The sequence below is a fragment of the Panthera tigris genome, chromosome B1 (genome assembly GCF_018350195.1).
Source record: "Panthera tigris isolate Pti1 chromosome B1, P.tigris_Pti1_mat1.1, whole genome shotgun sequence".
Classification (NCBI taxonomy): Eukaryota; Metazoa; Chordata; class Mammalia; order Carnivora; family Felidae; genus Panthera; species Panthera tigris.
In genome coordinates this window covers 139,263,808-139,283,495 of record NC_056663.1, presented here as the reverse complement: position 1 = coordinate 139,283,495, position 19,688 = coordinate 139,263,808, and the positions used below count along the sequence as shown (strand labels likewise).

General features: G+C 36.2%; 1 protein-coding gene across 1 annotated transcript in view; it reads right to left on the bottom strand.

The window, feature by feature from the left end:
- The window catches only part of ANTXR2 (ANTXR cell adhesion molecule 2), a 149,543-nt gene that overhangs the window by 108,409 nt on the left and 21,446 nt on the right, over positions 1–19,688 (bottom strand). Inside the window, exon 7 of the mRNA XM_015542150.2 lies at positions 19,404–19,484. Coding sequence (XP_015397636.2) covers positions 19,404–19,484 — 81 coding nt within the window. The remainder of the gene's footprint in view (positions 1–19,403; positions 19,485–19,688) is intronic.

Sequence of the window (19,688 nt, the reverse complement as noted above, 5' to 3'; positions counted from 1 at the left end):
TGGAGAATAAATACCTTTAAGTACTATTGATGGTATACATCTCTGAAGCCAGACCCTGTTTATCCCTTGTAAGGTATTTTGATTTTAAAGAAAAAGGTTCAAAATTATTTAGAAATTTATTTTCTATTCAAGTCTGAGATTAAAGAAGTCACACTGCATTAAGCAGAAGCTAAGAACAGCTAAAGATTGATTATATAGTGCAATACATTGTATAATATACATTTATATATTTACATTCGTTTATACATTCATTTATACATTTATATTCTTATATAATATACAAGAATACATTTACATTAGTTTAATATTAATACTTATTTTAATAAAATGAATTTTATAGAAATGACATTACTGAACGGAAAAGTGACTCCAGTAACACATTCACTGAAAGGCAAGCAGTTTGGGGACAGCTGGATGGCTCAGTTGGTGGAGCATCTGACTCTTGGTTTCAGCTCAGGTCATAATCTCACAGTTTCGTGGGTTCGAGCCCCACATCAGCCTCTGCACTGTCATCTTGGGATTCTCTCTCTCTCCCTCTCTCTCTCTCTGCCCCTACACCACTCATGCTGTCTCTTTCTCTCTCAAAAATAAATAAACTTAAAAAGAAGAAAAAAAAAAGAAAAAATAAGGGAAGCATTTTAGACAATGAGTCATAAAATTGGACTCATCATCTAAAGTAATTTAGTTCAATTCCCCACAGGACATTACCTACCCCCCTCTAAAGTTTGTTTTGATTTTTTAAAATATATTTCTTTGGACCTTATGTTATATTAGTTGAGTATACGAATCACCTCCTCTATTAAAGACAAACTCTTTTGGGGTATAAAAATAGGATATTATACTATACAACCCTTTAGAACTAGCAAATTGTTTTGTACATGTAGTACTACCGATAAATGCTTAGGGAATACAGGTTACATGAATTAATGAGAATATAAAAAATATCTTCCTAGTAAGCATAGCAACAACCATATTATGACTATGATAAAGCAGAATAAAGTTATGTGAAAGAGCCAGTAAGTTGTGAATGTTGGAAATCCAGAAACCCATAATTTGAAAGGAAGTTCACCCAAACCAGCCAAAACATTTCCAAATGAAAAACAATCAAAGAGAGGGACGAAGAATGCACTGGGGAGAAATTGAGACAGGAGAGTGTATGCATTTTTAAAAAATAAAATTTGTCCTAAATTGGATTTTTCCATCTAGTGTTTACCATGTTCCTATATTAAGAAATTAACGGGGCACCTGGGTAGCTCAGTCAGTTAAGCGTCTGACTCTTGGTTTCAGCTCAGGTCATGATCTCACGATTTCTGAGTTCAAGCCCCGTGGTACGGTTTGCACGGACAGCACAGAACCTGATTAGGATTCTGTCTCTCTCTCCGTCTCTCTCTCTCTCTCTCTCTCTCTCTCTCTCTCTGTCTACCCATCCCCTGTACACATGCTCGCTCGCTCTCTCTCTCTCTCTCTCTCTCAAAATAAATAAATAACCATTTTTTTAAAAAAGGAAAACAACTGGAAATTCAAATAATTCAATGTTTGTATGTATAAACAGTTCCATAAACACAAAACAGTTTATAATTTATTTTCACCAAGTAATTGCACAGGTTCAAATGTTCAAGATATCAAAATAGGTCCATTATATTAAAATTGTCATCACTAAACTACAACTGACAGAGACAGCAAATATTTTAAACACTCTAGCTAATTTTTACTAAATTAAATACTGTTATTGATTGATTGAACACTGGATCAGGTGTCCCATCTATGATAATTGATGCATTATCTTTCATATCTGCACTTCCATCATTTGTACAACACAGCATCTTGTAAGGATGTTTCTTCAAATATGTGTTGCCATCTGTCTTCATTATATCTCAATAGACACAGAAAATAGTTTCCACTAAAGGTCGGCCTTGGTTGACATCAGAGAGAGCTAATAGCACCATAGACCAAATTTAAAGACATGCCAAATGCTATTAATAAAACCAGGGCACTGCACACACTAGATGCAAAACTGCATCATTTGAGATTCTGAACTATTTATATATATATATGTGTGTGTGTGTGTATATATAAATATATATACATATATATAATATAACTTATATTATATGTATATAATATGTTATATATGTATATATACATATATATATATTATATTATATATATATATAAAAATTGGCAAAGAACTTGATGGTCACCATGAAGAAACGTATACTACTGAAGCATCTGTTCACTCACAAGCATCTGTTCACTCAAAAAGTAATATTAGTGTTAAGGAATATTTACAAATGAAAATAATAGGTACATTATTACCTACTCCCTACTCTTAAGTCCTCAAATATTAATATGTGTAACAAGACTGAAATTTACTAAAAGTCAAACTTCCTAAATTTAGTACAAATATCAGCAGTCAAAAACTCAAAAGATTATGAAGGAAACTGAAGAAGATACATTCCGTGCAAATGGATTAGAAGAATAAATATTGTTAAAATGTCAATACCACCCAAAGCTATCTACACACTCAATGCAATCCCAATCAAAATTGGACCAGCATTCTTCTCGAAGCTAGAACAAGCAATCCTAAAATTTGTATGGAACCGCAAAAGACTCTGAATGGCCAAAGTAATATTGAAGAAGAAGACCAAAGCGGGAGGCATCACAATCCCAGACTTTAGCCTCTACCACAAAGGTGTAATCATCAAGACAGCATGGTATTGGCACAAAAACAGACACATAGACCAATGGAATAGAATAGAAACCCCAGAATTAGACCCACAAAAGTATGGCCAACTAATCTTTGACAATGCAGGAAAGAATATCCAATGGAAAAAAGACAGTCTCTTTAACAAATGGTGCTGGGAGAACTGGACAGCAACATGCAGAAGAATGAAACTAGACCACTTTCTCACACCATTCACAAAAATAAACTCAAAATGGATAAAGGACCTGAATGTGAGACAGGAAACCATCAAAACCCTAGAGGAGAAGGCAGGAAAAAAACCTCTCTAACCTCAGCCGCAGCAATTTCTTACTTAACACATCTCCAAAGGCAAGGGAATTAAAAGCAAAAATGAACTATTGGGATCTCATGAAGATAAAAAGCTTCTGCACTGCAAAGGAAACAACCAACAAAACTAAAAGGCAACCGACGGAATGGGAAAAGATATTTGCAAATGACATATCAGACAAAGGGCTAGCATCCAAAATCTATAAACAACTCACCAAATGCCATACCTGAAAAACAAATAATCCAGTGAAGAAATGGGCAGAAGACATGAATAGACACTTCTCTAAAGAAGACATCCGGATGGCCAACAGGCACATGAAAAGATGTTCAACGTCACTCATCAGGGAAATACAAATCAAAACCACACTGAGATACCACCTCATGCCAGTCAGAGTGGCTAAAATGAACAAATCAGGAGACTATAGATGCTGGCGAGGATGTGGAGAAATGGGAACCCTCTTGCATTGCTGGTGGGAATGCAAACTGGTGCAGTCACTCTGGAAAACAGTCTGGAGGTTCCTCAAAAAATTAAAAATAGACCTACCCTATGACCCAGCAATAGCACTGCTAGGAATTTACCCAAGGGATACAGGAGTACTGATGCATAGGGGCACTTGTACCCCAATGTTTATAGCAGCACTCTCAACAATAGCCAAATTATGGAAAGAGCCTAAATGCCCACCAACTGATGAATGGATAAAGAAACTGTGGTTTATATCAACAATGGAATACTACTTGGCAATGAGAAAGAATGAAATATCGCCTTTTGTAGCAACGTGGATGGAACTGGAGAGTGTTATGCTAAGTGAAATAAGTCATACAGAGAAAGACAGATACCATGTGTTTTCACTCTATGTGGATGCTGAGAAACTTACCAGAAGACCATGGGGAGGGGAAGGAAAAAAAAAAAGAGGTTAGAGAGGGAGGGAGCCAAAACATAAGAGATTCTTAAAAACAGAACAAACTGAGGGTTGATGGGGGGAGGGAAGGAGGGGAATGTGGGTGATGGGCACTGAGGAGGGCACCTGTTGGAAGGAGCACTGGGTGTTGTATGGAAACCAATTTGAAAATAAATTTCATATTTTAAAAAAAATTCAAAAGAATCCCAAACAATGGTAATAATAATTATCATTTATTGGGGACTAATTATGTTCCAGGAAGTGTGCTAAGCACTTTATCTAAATCTCTTCAGTTAATCCTCTCAAGTCTTATGAATACATACTATTTTCTTGTTTATTTATTTATTTGGAGAGAGAGAGGGAGAGCATGTGTGCAAGCAAGAGAGAGGGGAAGGGGCAGAGAGAGAGGAAGAAAGGGAATCCTAAGCAGGCTCCCTGTGCTTGTCAGCACAGAGCCCAACGCAGGGCTCAATCTTTCAAACCATTAGATCATGACTTGAGCCGGTATCAAGAGCCACCCATGGTGCACCCCAAATACATACTATTTTTATCCCCACTTGATTGATGAGAAAACTGAGGCTTAGAGAGATATTTTCTTTACTGTTAATTTTTTTTTTTTTAAGAAAGAGTAGTTTTTAAATAGCATAGCAAGATCTCCTCAGGTTTGATTGACTCTAAAGCCTATTGTAATCAGTGCACTCTGCTATCCTCCAGGCTTGTGAGAGACAGTCTAATCATTACAAAATCTAATATCTACAAAACTTGTGCAATTTATCTGTCTGTTTTGCCCAGATTCTTTTTACACTATCAAAATGATCTAAATCTATCTCATTTCAAATAAAAATCACAATTCTATTCAGCAATATCACTCACTCCGTCTTTATCTCTTTCCTTCCTGTGTTTTTGTGCACTTCTATGCATTTTATAAGCTGCATCTTTGAAAAATAAAATTTGAATCCTACTATATGGAGTTGTTTGCTTTTTCAGTCAATATAATTACAAAGTTGTCCCCATGTCAAGTAAATAATGGCACATCCGGATAGTTTACATCCGGTGATGTCTTAGAACAGTGTTTCTCAAATCTTAATGAGTATACAAATCACCTAGGATATTGTTAAAATACAGGTTCTGGTTCAGTAGGTCTTGAGAAGAGTCCCAAGATTCTGCATTTCTAACAACCTCCCAAATGATGCCACAGACTGCTGGTCTGTGGGCTACACTGAGTAGCAAGGGTTTAGAAAATATATATATTCCAGTAATAATGAACACACATAAGTTTCAATGTCTGGCTTATATGCAGTGAAATATCACATCAATGGAGTGATAATCCTTACACACAAGGCAGGAATAATACAAACATTTATCAAGTGTATACTATGTATGCATATAGGCCCAAAGATTATTAAAAATCTAATTACTGGTCAGCGTCAATAGATACCGATACTTCCAAGACTCTGGATGCATACAAAGGACATTCCATAGTGACAGAAAGCAGATCAGTGGTGGCCAGGGAACAAAGGGAAGGGCAAAGAGGGAGGAAACTTTGGTGGATAAGTTCATGATCTTGATTGTGGTGGTATTTCCATGGACACTTTATACATAAAAATCTGTTAACATTTATCAAATGGTACACTTTAAATATATGCAGTCTGTTATCTGTCAATTATACTTCAACAAAGCTATCTTAATATGAAAAACAAGTAAAATTTATGTTATATTTTATCTTCAAAACTATTCCATGAAGCTTTCACCCCCATTTTTTAAATTTATTTATTTTTATTTTTTTTTATTTTAGAGACAGAGAGCACAAGTGGAGGAGAGGAGCAGGGGGAGCCAGAGAGAGAATTTTAAGCAGGATCCATGTTCAGCATGGAGCCCAACACGGGGCTCAATCCCAAGACCTTGGGATTATGACCTGAGTCAAAATCAAGAGTAAGACACTCGACCAACTGAGACATCCAGCCACCCCTCATCTACATTTGATGGGGTTTTTATAGATTTAAAATTTTGAATTCCACTGACTTTGAATAAATTAAAACTTTAGGTCAGCCTATCAATTAGTAATATATAGGATATGCAAATGCTTAGGGCCCTCTCTCTTTTGATTTATTTTTGCTTTCTATTGTCTTATTTTATTATCGCTTTCTATCTCAAATGTGTTTTGTTCAGATAGAACACTTGTACTTCTTACTTATCAGCATAATCCAGAACTTAAAAGACAAGAGAGGCTATCCTAGAACCACAAAAGGTCCTAACTCTGGTTTGAGGGCACCAGAAGCACTTGGAAAACTAAAATCAAACTGTGTTTAGAAAACTTAATTTGTTACTCCAAATTTGTATGTTACTCCAAAATTACATATTTTTTTTCATAAAAGTAATGATGTCAATGGCATTGAAGGGTATTTTGTTTTCATATGTTTCTAGAACTTGCCTGAGTCCTGGGAACAGAAAGGACATTTGGAGCCAGAAGGACATTTGGGGTTTTTTTGTTTTGTTTTCTTTCATTTTTCTCCATTTTTTCTGGATGTGGAACTGGCTTTAGGAGAATTTTTGATACAGAGTAAGTTAGTCCTTGTGCCTCCCTCACTCATGGTGTCACCTAGGTTACTAGACACACAGATATCCCTTTTCTAAACGCCATCACTGTCCAGGTTTTCTGCTGCCCAAAATATTCTATTTCAATGAGGCTGTTCTCATTTCATGAACTTATTCATACTAATACATAAATAAATATATGAAATGATGGCCTTTCAAACAACCTAGATGGGGTTATATCTTGAAGAGAAATTTTTTACCCATAAAAATCCCTACATATGGAAATTCAGGTAGCACAACCATTTAGTAAAGCAAGAAATGCAAGCAGCATGAGGGAAAATGTTCTCTAAAATGGGATGCCTACATCGGAAAATGAGGTCTGTTTATATGTCTGCATGACAGAGACTGTTCCTCTGTTATTCTTTTTCTTGGTTTCTTTCCCTCCTATATTTGTGAAAACTTTGTAGCCTACAGTTGCACCCACAGGACCAGGCTGGGTAGGAGATGAAGGTATGAACTTCCAGAAGAGAGAGATCTAAGCAAAGTAGCCATTGGTATACACAAGGCCATCTGCAAGACTTGCGTTTATAAGCCAGTGCAAATCTATAATAGCAAAGAAGTTAAAATACATACAATTCTAAATTCTGGTTCTTTGTGTAAAAATTCTACATTCCAACATGTTGTCCCAAACTGTGAATTAAATGCCTAAAGATGGTTTTATATATTTAATCTCTATAATCACAGTCACTGTCCTTTCTCATTATCAAAACTTTCTGTCCTATTTAAAATGTGTTTGTTTTGGGACTCCTGGGTGGCTCAGTCGGTTAAGCGTCCAACTTCGGCTCAGGTCATGATCTCACAGTTCGTGGATGTGAGCCCCGAGTTAGGCTGTGTGCTGACAGCTCAGAGCCTGGAGCCTGCTTTGGATTCTGTGTCTCCCTCTTTCTGCCTCTTGCCCCACTCTCTCTCTCAAAAATAAACATTAAAAAGAATTTTAAATGTATTTGTCTTGAATGCTTTCTTTTAAATGTATGATAAAAAGTCTGCCATGCATTATGATAATAAAGTCAAAACCTAAATATTTCCCCTCTTCCAAGTTTTTGGGGTAAAACTGCAAGTGGAACAATAGCATTCACTCTTACAAACTGTCATTATTTTTTTGTTGCTAACTGGTTGTATATAATTTTAATTCACTATTTGCACAATTCTGATAATCAAAATTTCTCATTAGTTCCGTGTACACTGTAAATACTAATTTCATGGAATTTCTCTATTGGGCAAGGGAGGGGGAGAGAATAGATAAGGTTATTTATGCCTCCCTCTGGGTTGGTTGTTGGTTAGCAGTAAGACCAGATGCAGCCTTCGGAGTCAGCTCTGACCTTGTGCCTGCTGGCCTCTCTGAGACTATAGATGTTTGGCAGAAGATCAAAGTAGATCCCTTTGTGCTGTCGCTTCTCTGCACAGCTACTTGAATGAAGTACCAGAATGGTGTTTCACCCTGACTACTCCAGGCATGTTCCAAATTAATTTGGATTGAGTCTACATCTAATGTCATGTGGTCCAGTTGCAGGATTTCACGGTAGGCCAAATTTCCATATAAAGTAACAAGTGGCAGAGATGTATCCTGAAGCCAGAACCAGCAATATTTGTGGGAGCACAGGTAAGGACAACTACTAAGTCAGACACAACTCTTTCAAGAATCTCATTGGTTACAAAGCGATTTCTCATCTTGTCTGTCTTTAAAGTTACAATCAGTTCTTTGTATGTATGGAATAATAATCAGGTAAAATGACAGCATTATTGAAGAACCATCTACAACAGAAATAACCAGACAGCATCATATTTTATCTCTTCTTTCTTAGATATTTAAAGAAGCATATTAAACCACGTAATGAGATCTTATAAATTCCTCAACATATTTACATAATGAACACAGGCTATAATTATAGATATGGGGCACGGAAGAAGTAGTGAAAGCCATATTATGGCCTGAAAAAAAAATGCATACAATGTATATAGTTGTGGCCTTTTTCTTCTGGCCTTTAAGATAAAATGGGATTAATTAGGGAAGAACCCTGGTTGAGATATACCCAAGATAAAATTTAGCAGAAATTAGTTAAGATGGGGAAATGAAGTCAAAATATGACTTAGGACATACCATGTCTCTCAAGTTTATGTTGAAATATCTAGGTTTTATGATTTGAGAATCAAGCATTCAGTTAAAAAAAAGAAAAATTTCCCACAACTAAGATAAACCAAAATAGATTTTAACATCTGTACTTTCTCCAATTTCTAAATGGCAATAGAAAGGTTATAATATTGGAAAATAGAATAGAGCCCATTCCAGAAGAAACTAGGTAAACATTTCTCTAATGAATGATAATGCCATATATTCAAAACCAATCTAATATAAAAAGCAGATAGCACAATATATTAAAAATAGCAGCTGCTCAATTAATGTTTATTGAATTAATTGAAGAGTACCTGTAAAACTTTCTAATAAAAATCATGAGCATTTTGACTATAAGACAAATAAATGAAGTGTGTAATACTGAACAGTTAAGCCCACAAAAAAATACAGAGCTTAATTAGGTGCTACTTGAATTAATCAAATCACATCTTCAGTCACACACATGAAGAGAAAGCTTATTTGCATAGTACAAATTTTGGTAATCAATCGCACCCATAAAGCAGCAAACCAAATGGAAAAAAAATAAGAAACAATAAAACAACACGAAAAGAAACATGAATTTAATATACATATCTTCTTTTTTTAATGTTTTTTTATTTATTTTGAGAGAGAGTACAAGCAGGGGAAGAGCAGAAGGAAAGGGAGAGAGACAGGGAGAAAGAATCCCAAGAAGGCTCCCGGCTGCCAGCCCAGAGCCTGAACAGAACTTGAACTCACGAACTGTGCGATTATGACCTGAGCCAAAACCAAGAGACAGCCTCAACCAACAGAGCCACCCGGTGCCCCTAATATACGTTATTTTCTTAAGAAAAGGTTAATTCTAGATAGGATATGTGAAAAGATAAATAAATAAATAAATCCCACTGAATGGTTTCCTTTGTGATCTCATTTTTAAAGGTCTATTCTAAATATTAGAGATTTTTCCCCCAAAATAGAATATCGCATTACACTTAAATTCAACTGCTACCCAAACATCTATAACATTTTTTAAACGTCATTAAAAATTAAAAATATTCATCCTAGCAATAAATTTTAACACTGACTTTGGGTATATAACATCATCTACAGTAGAACATTATAGATAATTTACAGGCATCCAAGGTATATCTTTAACAGACAGAAACAGCGAATTTCCATGACATACAACATGTCAGAAAATATCTCTAAGGATAAGAATAAGTCTAAAAAAGCAAGCATTTTTTTTTCCTTACTCAGGGAGTAGTTTTAAACACTATAGGAGTTCATCCTAATATGAAGGATTCCAAGCTTCTATCTCATAAGGAAAAATCACTGAACAGCATTATTCCAAAGGTCCCAACAAAATGAAGCCTTAGCAATTAACCATATATTTGCATAAAATAAGCAGCTAAAACAATTGTAAGGATGTTTTCACAGTCTTTTCTTGTTTGCTTTTTAGCTTTCAGTGTTCAGATGATCTTTATTTTCTCTCTGGCTGCCAAACATCCCTATCAAATATATTTTTCTTTATGAGGTGATACATCAATGAAAAACAATTATAATTTGCAATCATAGGGCACCTGGCTGGCTCAGTCAGGAGAGCATGTGACTCTTGATCTCAGGGTTGCAGGTTTGAGCCCCACATTGGGTGTACAGATTACTTAAAAATAATAAAATCTGGGTGGCTGGGTGCCTAGGTGGCTCAGTCAGTTAATCATCTGACTTCGGCTCAAGTCATGATCTCATGGTTCATGAGTTTGGGCCCCACATAGGGCTCTCTGCTGTCAGTGCAAAGCCTGCTTCAGATCTTCTGTCTCCTTCTCTCTCTGCTCCTGCCCTGCTTGTTCTTGCTCTCTCTCAAAACAAATAAATGAACTTTAAAAAAATAATAATAAAATCTTGGGGCGCCTGGGTGGCTCAGTCGGTTAAGAGTCCAAATCTTGATTTTGGCTCAGGTCACACTTTCACAGTTTGTGGGTTCCAGTCCTGCCTCAGGCTCAGGGCTGACAGGGCAGAGTCAGCTTGGGATTCTCTCTCTCCCTCTCTGCCCCTCCCCTGTTCACACGCTTCACTCTTTCTCTCTCAAAATAAATAAGTAAACTTTAAAAAAATAATAAAATCTTTAAAAAAAGTAATTTGTAATCACATGTTTTGGTTGAGTTCATTTCTAAAAAGTGCTTGAAGCTTCAAAATACCAGTTGCTCAATACAGCTCATTCTGCACTGGCCCATTACTAAAAATGGATTCTCTCTTCCTTCCAAGTAAGCGAGTTGTATAAGCACAAGTGACAAATTTTTAAACAAACTTTTACTCTAAGAAATCTAAGGAAGAATGTGAGTTATAATCATTGCCTTTTACTCTTCTCAGCTCCAAACATAACAGATGAATCATTCGGATTATACTGTTGGTGAAAATAATGCCCATATCACAAATTGTGAAACAAAAACCCCAAATGGCATTTAGGTCCTCCGCATCTCACAACTACAATTTTCAAAAACGATTCATATTAGCAAGTCTTCCTTTCTTGCTACCACATAGAAATCTGCCAAAAATGGTTGTGATTTGAAACAAGAGCTTATCATCTTTTTGTTTTTTTTAGTCAACACAAACTCAGAATAATCATTTAGTGCTTTCTTAAAGGATGAAGAATCTCCATAAAAAGCACACCGAAGTTATGGATAAAGTTATAACAAATGAACTATTTGTTTCAGAATCTAAAGAAATTGAGTTCCAGCAAGTTTTTCACTCTGATACATATATTATTTCATATCAGTCCTATTTGCCCACTCTCTTGTTTTCTTAACTAAAACATGAAATCCAACTGTCATTCTAAGTCTATATTTGTCCTATTTGATTTTTTAAAATCCATAGTGGCAAATAAAATATTTCCCTATGTAACAAGAATAGTAAAAAAAAAAAAAAAGCCTTATCAACTCTTCTATTAGTTTTACATTCAAACAAACATGCCTCAAAGCAGTCAACTCAGAAAAGTCAAGGGTACCATACCTATCCTTGTAACCCAACACCATAAACGTGTGTTAAACATAGTTAGTTTAAAAACAAATGTTTCAAAATAAATTGAGAATTATTATATTTGGGTAAAAATAAGATATAACTGAGAAATCATGCATTTATCTATTATAATTGATACCGGTGGTACATTTAATTCATAAATCTTAATCACTGCAGCCTCCTTTTCAATGTCCTTCTACTTGATTGAATTTGCTTTCAAGAACAGGTAAGCCTCCAAAGGTCATCTTTTGTAGCCCAACAGATTGATGTTAAAAAACAACCTTCTGGCCCTTGAGTTTGGCTATGTAATGCTATGGCTAGTTTAGTTTTCTCACAAAATATCACAAAGCTGTATTTATTCAAAGTAGGTTTGATTTTCTTAAACTATAGTCCCAACCACATAAAGAAAATAATACTGTTATCAAGTAAAATTATCATGCAAATGCAAACAGAGCATTGGACTATGGACATCAAGATAAGATTATAAAATTTCAGTACATAAAATGAATAACTTAAAACAAATTTTCTATTTGTATTTTTTAGTTAATTAACATCTGGAAGGAATGAAGTGTCTAATTAGAATATACGTCAGAGGTGCCTGGGTGATTCAGTCAGTTAAGCATTCTACTTGTGATCCTGGCTCAGGTCATCCATCATCTCAGGGTCATGAGATCAAACCCTGTGTCGGACTTCATGCTGAGCACAGAGCCTGCTTAATATTCTCTCTCTCTTCCTCTCTGTCCCTCTCCCCGACCTGCACTCTCTCTGTCTTGAATAGAATAGAATAGAATAGGAGAATAGATGTCAAAAATATTTAAAGGTATTTGAATATAGTGGACTATAATAGCTATTGATTTTTTTTCCCTACCCAGAACACTTTTTCACCCTTAACATGTCTATGAACAGTGTTTCCTTTCTAATGAGAAAGTGTTCTCCAGTCCATGTGGTCTGAGTGATGCTATGGATTATGATGCCTCCTCCTTCTCTGCCTTGCTGTCAATCTCTTATCACAGGGTAGGCATGATGCTCAGGCTGGCCCAAATATGTTGACAGGGATGAGCACTTGACTCAACTGAGTCACTCAGAGTCCTTATCTGGGACAGAGTATACTGATGCCCCAGAACAATAGCTCTCTCTTTCCAATATGCTTGGTAATTGAGGCCCATACAAGCCTGAAACCTTTGGCAATTACCTTTATCGGACACTCATTTGAACAAGAAAAGTATGAGGCTAATAAAATCATGGGTAAATTTTACAAAGAGAGATCCTAAGAACATAGACCGATTCTCTGGATCCAATTGTACTTGAGGTAATTTCCTCCCTCTGCACCACCCAGTTATATCAGCCAATAACTTTCTTTTTCCTCTTAAGCTAGTATGAATGTGGTTTTTGTAAACAAAGTCATAATACAGTGGACTATAAATAAGAAGATGAAATAAAAGTTATATGGAATCATGTTAATTCAAAATATTCTCTGGCAAAGAAAAAATTTGATTTTTTTAATCTTTAAATACACCATAACTATATTATAAAACTATGAAAATATGTTCAAAAAGCACTGATTTTATTTTCCATTCATTGATAAATATAAATTAACCAATAACTATTTACCCAGTGCTATATTAGGCACTAGACAAAAAAAGGATTAGGAGGAAATACAGTCCCAACCTTCCTACCATTAATGTGAAAGATGTTATAATGAGACACTTCATCTATATTCAGTACTAAAGATTCTTGGATAAATAGAAGCCCAGAAGAAGCTGATTTATTGTGAGCCTCATATTATAGTCAATCTTTTGTTAAAAAGAGCCCTAGAAACTGGTTTCCAATTTTGAGTAATCCTACCAGTTTGGGAGTTTTCCTGTGGATATATCTTTACAGTTAGCTCAGACGTTAGATTTTTTTCATCAAACCATGATTTTATAGAGATTTTCACAACTAAGCAGTCAACATTCGTAGCAGAACCTGCTAAAATCACTTAAACTGAGGTCTTATCAGAATGTTCATTAGGTACCTCTTCTATGAAAATGATTTGCCTGTAAAGAAAACAATTTTGCAGTGTCTTCTCATCTCATTAAAACATAATGTAGACACCTTTCTTAGAAACTTTTCAAAACAACAACAATAGACATTACTGAGAAAAAACAATTTGGCTGCAAAGGTCAGATGAAGCTTACATTTCCAGTACTATGAATGAAGCTATTTTTTGAAATGTAGATTGCACTTTTCCCCCCCTTTATAAACAACCTATTACAGTTTTATTTAAATGTCCTACACGTATGAGTGATCATTTCCTTCCTATTTATGTTCCCATACTTCCCCGTTAGGTACTTAGGAACTCTGGCATTAGCTGCCATCACCTAGGATATAGTGTTCTTAATTCTTTTGGATCAGAGTTATTTATAAAACCAGTTTCACAACTGATTTATCTCTTCTGCTTAATACATCTGAAGTACTCTATAAAAAAAATTGTTGAAATAAGTGCAAAGACTATAACATCCCATGGCCTTGCTTTTAGGGGAAAAGAAAAGGAGAGAGGGGGGTTTTCCACAGAGAATTTTTATTTTTATTCTTTCCATATCATTCACCAATCTGAGGTGTTATTTTATTTTGAATGTTACCATCCAAAGCACTGCATTATGAAACACTGAACCAGTACCCATGTGGTACCCACACGTCAGTCTGACCTACACTAGTTCGAATACTAGTTCAAAATTCATTTTCAAATCAAAGCCTGGTAATCACCTTTCCAAGAAACCAAAAATAATTGTTTAACATTCTAACATATTAAAGATAATCTAAAGAGGAAAACAGAAGAATTATGTCCTGTGTTTGTAGGCAACGGGAGGGGAGAAAACACAAGAGGAGGAACAATGACTCAATTCTGAAGTTTTCGGACTTGAACATTTTGCTGGACCTCCACTTCCCAAAGGGACATTCCCCACAGGGACTTCCCAGACCCAGTCCCACTTCTCTTCTGTCCCTCTGTCCAATTCCAGTGTGTTCTCTAGCACTCTGTGCCCCTCTGTAAAAACAGCTTTCACTCTCACTGCTTCCAGATGGGGGGCAAAATGCCCAAGTTATACTCGATTCCCCTCTGTCTTTTTCACCCTATATCCAGTCATCTCTCAGGTTCTATTAACTTTTAAGGTTTCCCAAATGTACCTTTTTATTTCCAGTTTCACTGCCATCAAATAATAACAGCAGTTAATGTTTTCCAGACCCATTAGAGACTGGCTCAGCAAGAGAAAACAATTTTATCCCTGGAGGTTCTGCCCCACCCTGTTCCTGACATGATTCTGACCAGGGCAGAGAGTTTATTACATGTTTTCCTTGTGGTCCTTGACCTAGTTTTATTGGGAAAGACCTAGAATCTCAGTACCTAAAATAAGCCCTAAGGAACTATGGTCCACTGAAGATGGTTTTCCCCCTTAACAACTAGGTTTCTACTTTGAATCACTAAATAGCACTACAAGTTCCCTGACAAGAACTGTGACTCTTTTCTGAATGCAGGGTCCTGAAATTCTACATGACATTCTACCAAAAACAATTTTTTTGTCATGGGAATACTGAATCTCCTTTCCCAGTTGTTGGCTGGGTCCTAGCTCCATGGCCTGAAGATTCAGAACTAGGACACAGCCAAATATCTGACTTTGGTTAGCTACACCATCTAGAAATCCTTGCGCTTACGACCCACTTGCTAGATTTGATCCTCTCACATATCAGTGTCTTGCTCTTCTAAGACACTGATTATTTAGAATTCTAGCCATCTCTCTCAGTGGACTGTCCTGCAGAAAGATCAATAACCTATCCTATACGGTCCCAACTTCCTGCCATTCCTAGTTGCCTACGAAATGGTTTAAAACCCAACCCTTCTGAGTTAGATCATTCTTAATCATTGTCTCATTTTATTCACAAAACAACCCGATGAAATAGAATTATCCCCATTTGACTTGATGAGAATTTTAAAAATCAGAGAGATTACACTTAGGAAGTACACCAGGCCACATAGCTAGACAGTGGCAGAGTCAGAACTCATACTCAGGTCTTCCTATTCCCAATCTCAGCACACCTTTCCATATTCCAAATTATCCTATCCATTACTGCAAGAATATTCTTCCTAAACGTTCTCAGCTATCATATCAATCCCATCCCCAAACTGCTCCTCCATCATTCCCCAATTACTTATGAAATAAGTGCCAATTCCCCATTCAAACACTTAAGAGTTTCCAGAATCTGGATCCAGCCTGATATCCTTCATATCCCTCCATAATCCAAGCCAGGCCACACACTGCCTCCCATGCTTCAGCCACTCAGCCCAGGTTCTTTCTGAAGTTCTATGTTCCTTGTTTCTAATTTACTCCAACTGTCAGAGCACAGTTCAAATTCCACCACCCAAAGTCTTCCATGACTTAACATATCCAAACTTATCCCATCCTTCTGTTAACTTTACTCTAGCCATATTGGCATCTTAACACAAATTGCATGATAGGATTCCTTTTTATCACCTAGAGTGACTCACTGAAGTTTCCCGCCTCCTTATCTGCGCATTTTGCAATTCCTGCAAGGGGAAAACCATATTCCAAACCTCAAGTCGTCATTCTTCAAACTCCTTCAGAAACAGAGAGTCTGTCTTATTTAAGTTTATGTCCCTTCTTCTGAGCTTAACAGTGCTGTAAGCATGTTCGAGCTCAATAAATGAATGAATGAAAGAATAAATTAGATAATGGGGGGGGAAAAGAGGTGAAAAAGAGGAAAGTTTTACCAGCATCTACTTGAGACAATAATGAATTTTAAACCTTAATATCCCTAATTAAGATTGGAGATCAAACCCATATTCCAAAAAATGTCACATATCACGTTTGCCTAAAAGTCTAAAAATTTTGAAATGATTCATTCCATTCCAAATTAAAATAAAACGTTAAAATGATTTTCTGAATCAAGTAAATCTTAGAGAAGGTATTATATTGTCAACATGCAAAATGTTCAGAACAAAGGCCTTTTTCAGTCCCTCGCTTTTGAAGTTACAGAAGACAGTACTGCTACAGTGCTTCTTTTTTTTTTTTTTTAACTACAGGAAGGAAGGCTCCAAAATGAAACACCTATCCCTGCTGATTAAGAAGTGGATTTTAGACAAACGATGTCTTAACAAAACGTGATATACGATAAGGGACCAGACCATCTAGGTCACTGAATTTTGGTGGGCAGGCGAGAGAGGATCAAGAAAGCAAGAAGAACACATTACATTTTTTCTCAATTAAAGATTAACTTCCAAGAAATTAATTCATTGACAATAAAGCCAGATGTATTTGAAGAACTTCTCGCAGGAAAAAGAAATTATCTCTCAATTTAACTAATATTTTACCTTCAAAGTACCAGACATGTGGGGGCACGTGGGTGGCTCAGTCGGTTAAGCATCCGACTTTGGCTCAGATCATGATCTCGTGGTCTGGGAGTTCAAGCCCCCTGTCGGGCTCTGTGCTGACAGCTCAGAGCCCGGAGCCTGCTTCAGATTCTGTGTCTCCCTCTCTCTCTGCCCCACCCCCACTCATACTCTGTCTCTTTCTCTCTCTCCCTCTCAAAACTGAATATTAAAAAAAAAAAATCAAAATACCAGACATCTGAAAGAGTTAAATTTTCTAATTTTTTACACTTGCTTAGCTTTGCATAAATACATTTCACAGCACAATTTTATCTACTAGTTTGGTAAATCATAAAGAATAAAGAGATCGTCTCTTCTCTCTGCCCTTACCCTGAAATAGATACAATATATTTGTTTTAAATACCAGATATAATTTTTTGAAGATAACATGGTACTTGGTCAGTATAAAGTGCAATTCAAATTTAAGGCAGAATTACAGCTTTTGTATATTATCAGAGTTGAGGCAATCTCTGCCTTGAAGATAGATAAAGTGTTTGAATTGCCTTAAATTTCTGCAAAGTAAGCAAAAATCCCAAGCTATCATCATGTTGATAAAAATCTCAACCATTAGTGAGATTAACTTTGGTTGTGATGACTCCATTTGTCCCCCTGTCAACTCTGCCATGTTACTGCCAGTCTTTCCCCAGAGGTTGGCTTCCCTGAGGAGAATTTACTCCTCCTTTAGTGACAAAATAGCTGAAGTGGAACTGTATTAAAATGAACGCTATACCCATCGGCCTCCACCAGATGAAACTCAAGAGGCTTTGTTTGCAATCTGTAGCTAAAATAACACAAGTCTGTCTAATTTCATGCTAACTCTTTCCACATAACTTACTCAAGCTAAAGTCCATCAAGAACTCCAGGCCAGAAAGACTGCAGTTAGAAATTCCATTCTAAGGTTTCTCCAATACAAATAAAATAAATGAAGTTTAACAAATAAAACAACAACTGTATCTTCTCTGGTTGTCAACTACTAATTTCCTACAGGAGAAATATGCAGTCATAGCCCATAAGCAAAGAGTTTTAAAAAACCAATTAGTCTTTTGAAGTGAACCTTTTTTATACAGAGAAAAAAATTCCAAATAAAATAATCCAGAGAGGTCTTCTCTCCTTCCCAGTATAATTACAAAAATAACGGCAAATTCCCAAGCACAATGAAATTCTATTTAAAACACAATCTGCTGGTTTGTTTATTTATAGGATCAAATTATCCTCCCTTTTGCATTGACCATGCATGTTTCTGTATTTTAAAACAAATCACAGTTGCAGAGTATTTACCTTGAATCCAAGTACAGAAATATTTACTGTTTTTTGCATTGCAATTTTTTCTAAATACTAAGCATAATTAAACTCCTAAAATAACAAAATCTCTGTTCCGTTCTGTATTTACATTCGGCCTGCCCACTAGAAGTACCGATATGTGATAGAACCAAATCGTATTTTTTTCTTTGGAAAGTTCCATGAGTGAGGGGGGAAAAAAACTCGCATGCTACTTAAAAACAAAATCAATCCATCTCACTCTGGTTGTGAAACACATGAATGATCTTTAAAGAGAAATTTTAAAAGCCAGAACGAAACATCCAAAGACACTGAGTTGTTTCCCCCCACCCCACCGCCCTTCAGTAAATACCTAAAGATTAAAGGAAAGGCTCCAGCTTAGAGACTATATATTACTCGCTTCCATTTTAGGATGGTGTTTACCAAAATATCATAAATACTTAATAGCAACTGTTCCTAGTGCTTCTAGCAAAAGGCAGTAAAATGAAACATAAACCTCAGCAGTGAAAGCCTAGGAGTTTTGCTTCACATTTCATCATCCCACTTCCCATCATCCTCTTTAGGGTAGCCTCGATTCTAACGATCACCAGAGACAGAGCAACTGAATTCCAAACAGAAATATTATGAGCTCCAGTGAAACTATTAATCATTAAAACGGAAAGAACAACAACAGCAGTCAAATACTCGGCCACTGGGGCAAGATGCCTGACAGCCACGAAACACCGTATTCGGAGGAGGAAGAAATCACACAAATTCCAATCCAAATTTTTATTTTATACTTCCTCCATAAATCCTATAAAACTCACCAGATATCAAGACAGTGAGGAACTCCACGTTCAAAGGATATAAGGGTCTCAGGCTGTCTAAGATCTTAAACTTGGAATCACAAACCCAGGCTCACTGAGTTCAACGTCTAAGAATCAACACCAAATCTCACAAACAAAATCTCAGATCTTCCGAATTATGCTGTGTTCACAGTACCAAACAAACTTCCTTTTTAACACAATGACTACCTGAACTGGACATCAAGATTACTGCCAACATTTGTAAAATGTATCTAAAATTATGAGCCTTTCTTACTCCCAGAAAAATACTCACAGAATTAATTATTCCTTTAAGAGCTTGAAATCCGCCTTTGACAGGGAAAACTTGTTCCTTGGAATCGGCGATTCTTTCCAGCTTTAGTAAAAGGAGGAACATTTAATTAACGGGTAGTTGAGACATACAAGATTTTATACACTTCATTATGTTTCAGTTATGTTCATCTGAAAAATTACACTACAGATTAATTCACCAGGGTAGCCTGTCAGGAATTGAAGGAGACGGCACCAGTGCCATTCTAAATGTATCACAATGAAATGAATCAGCCACAGCCCCTTTACA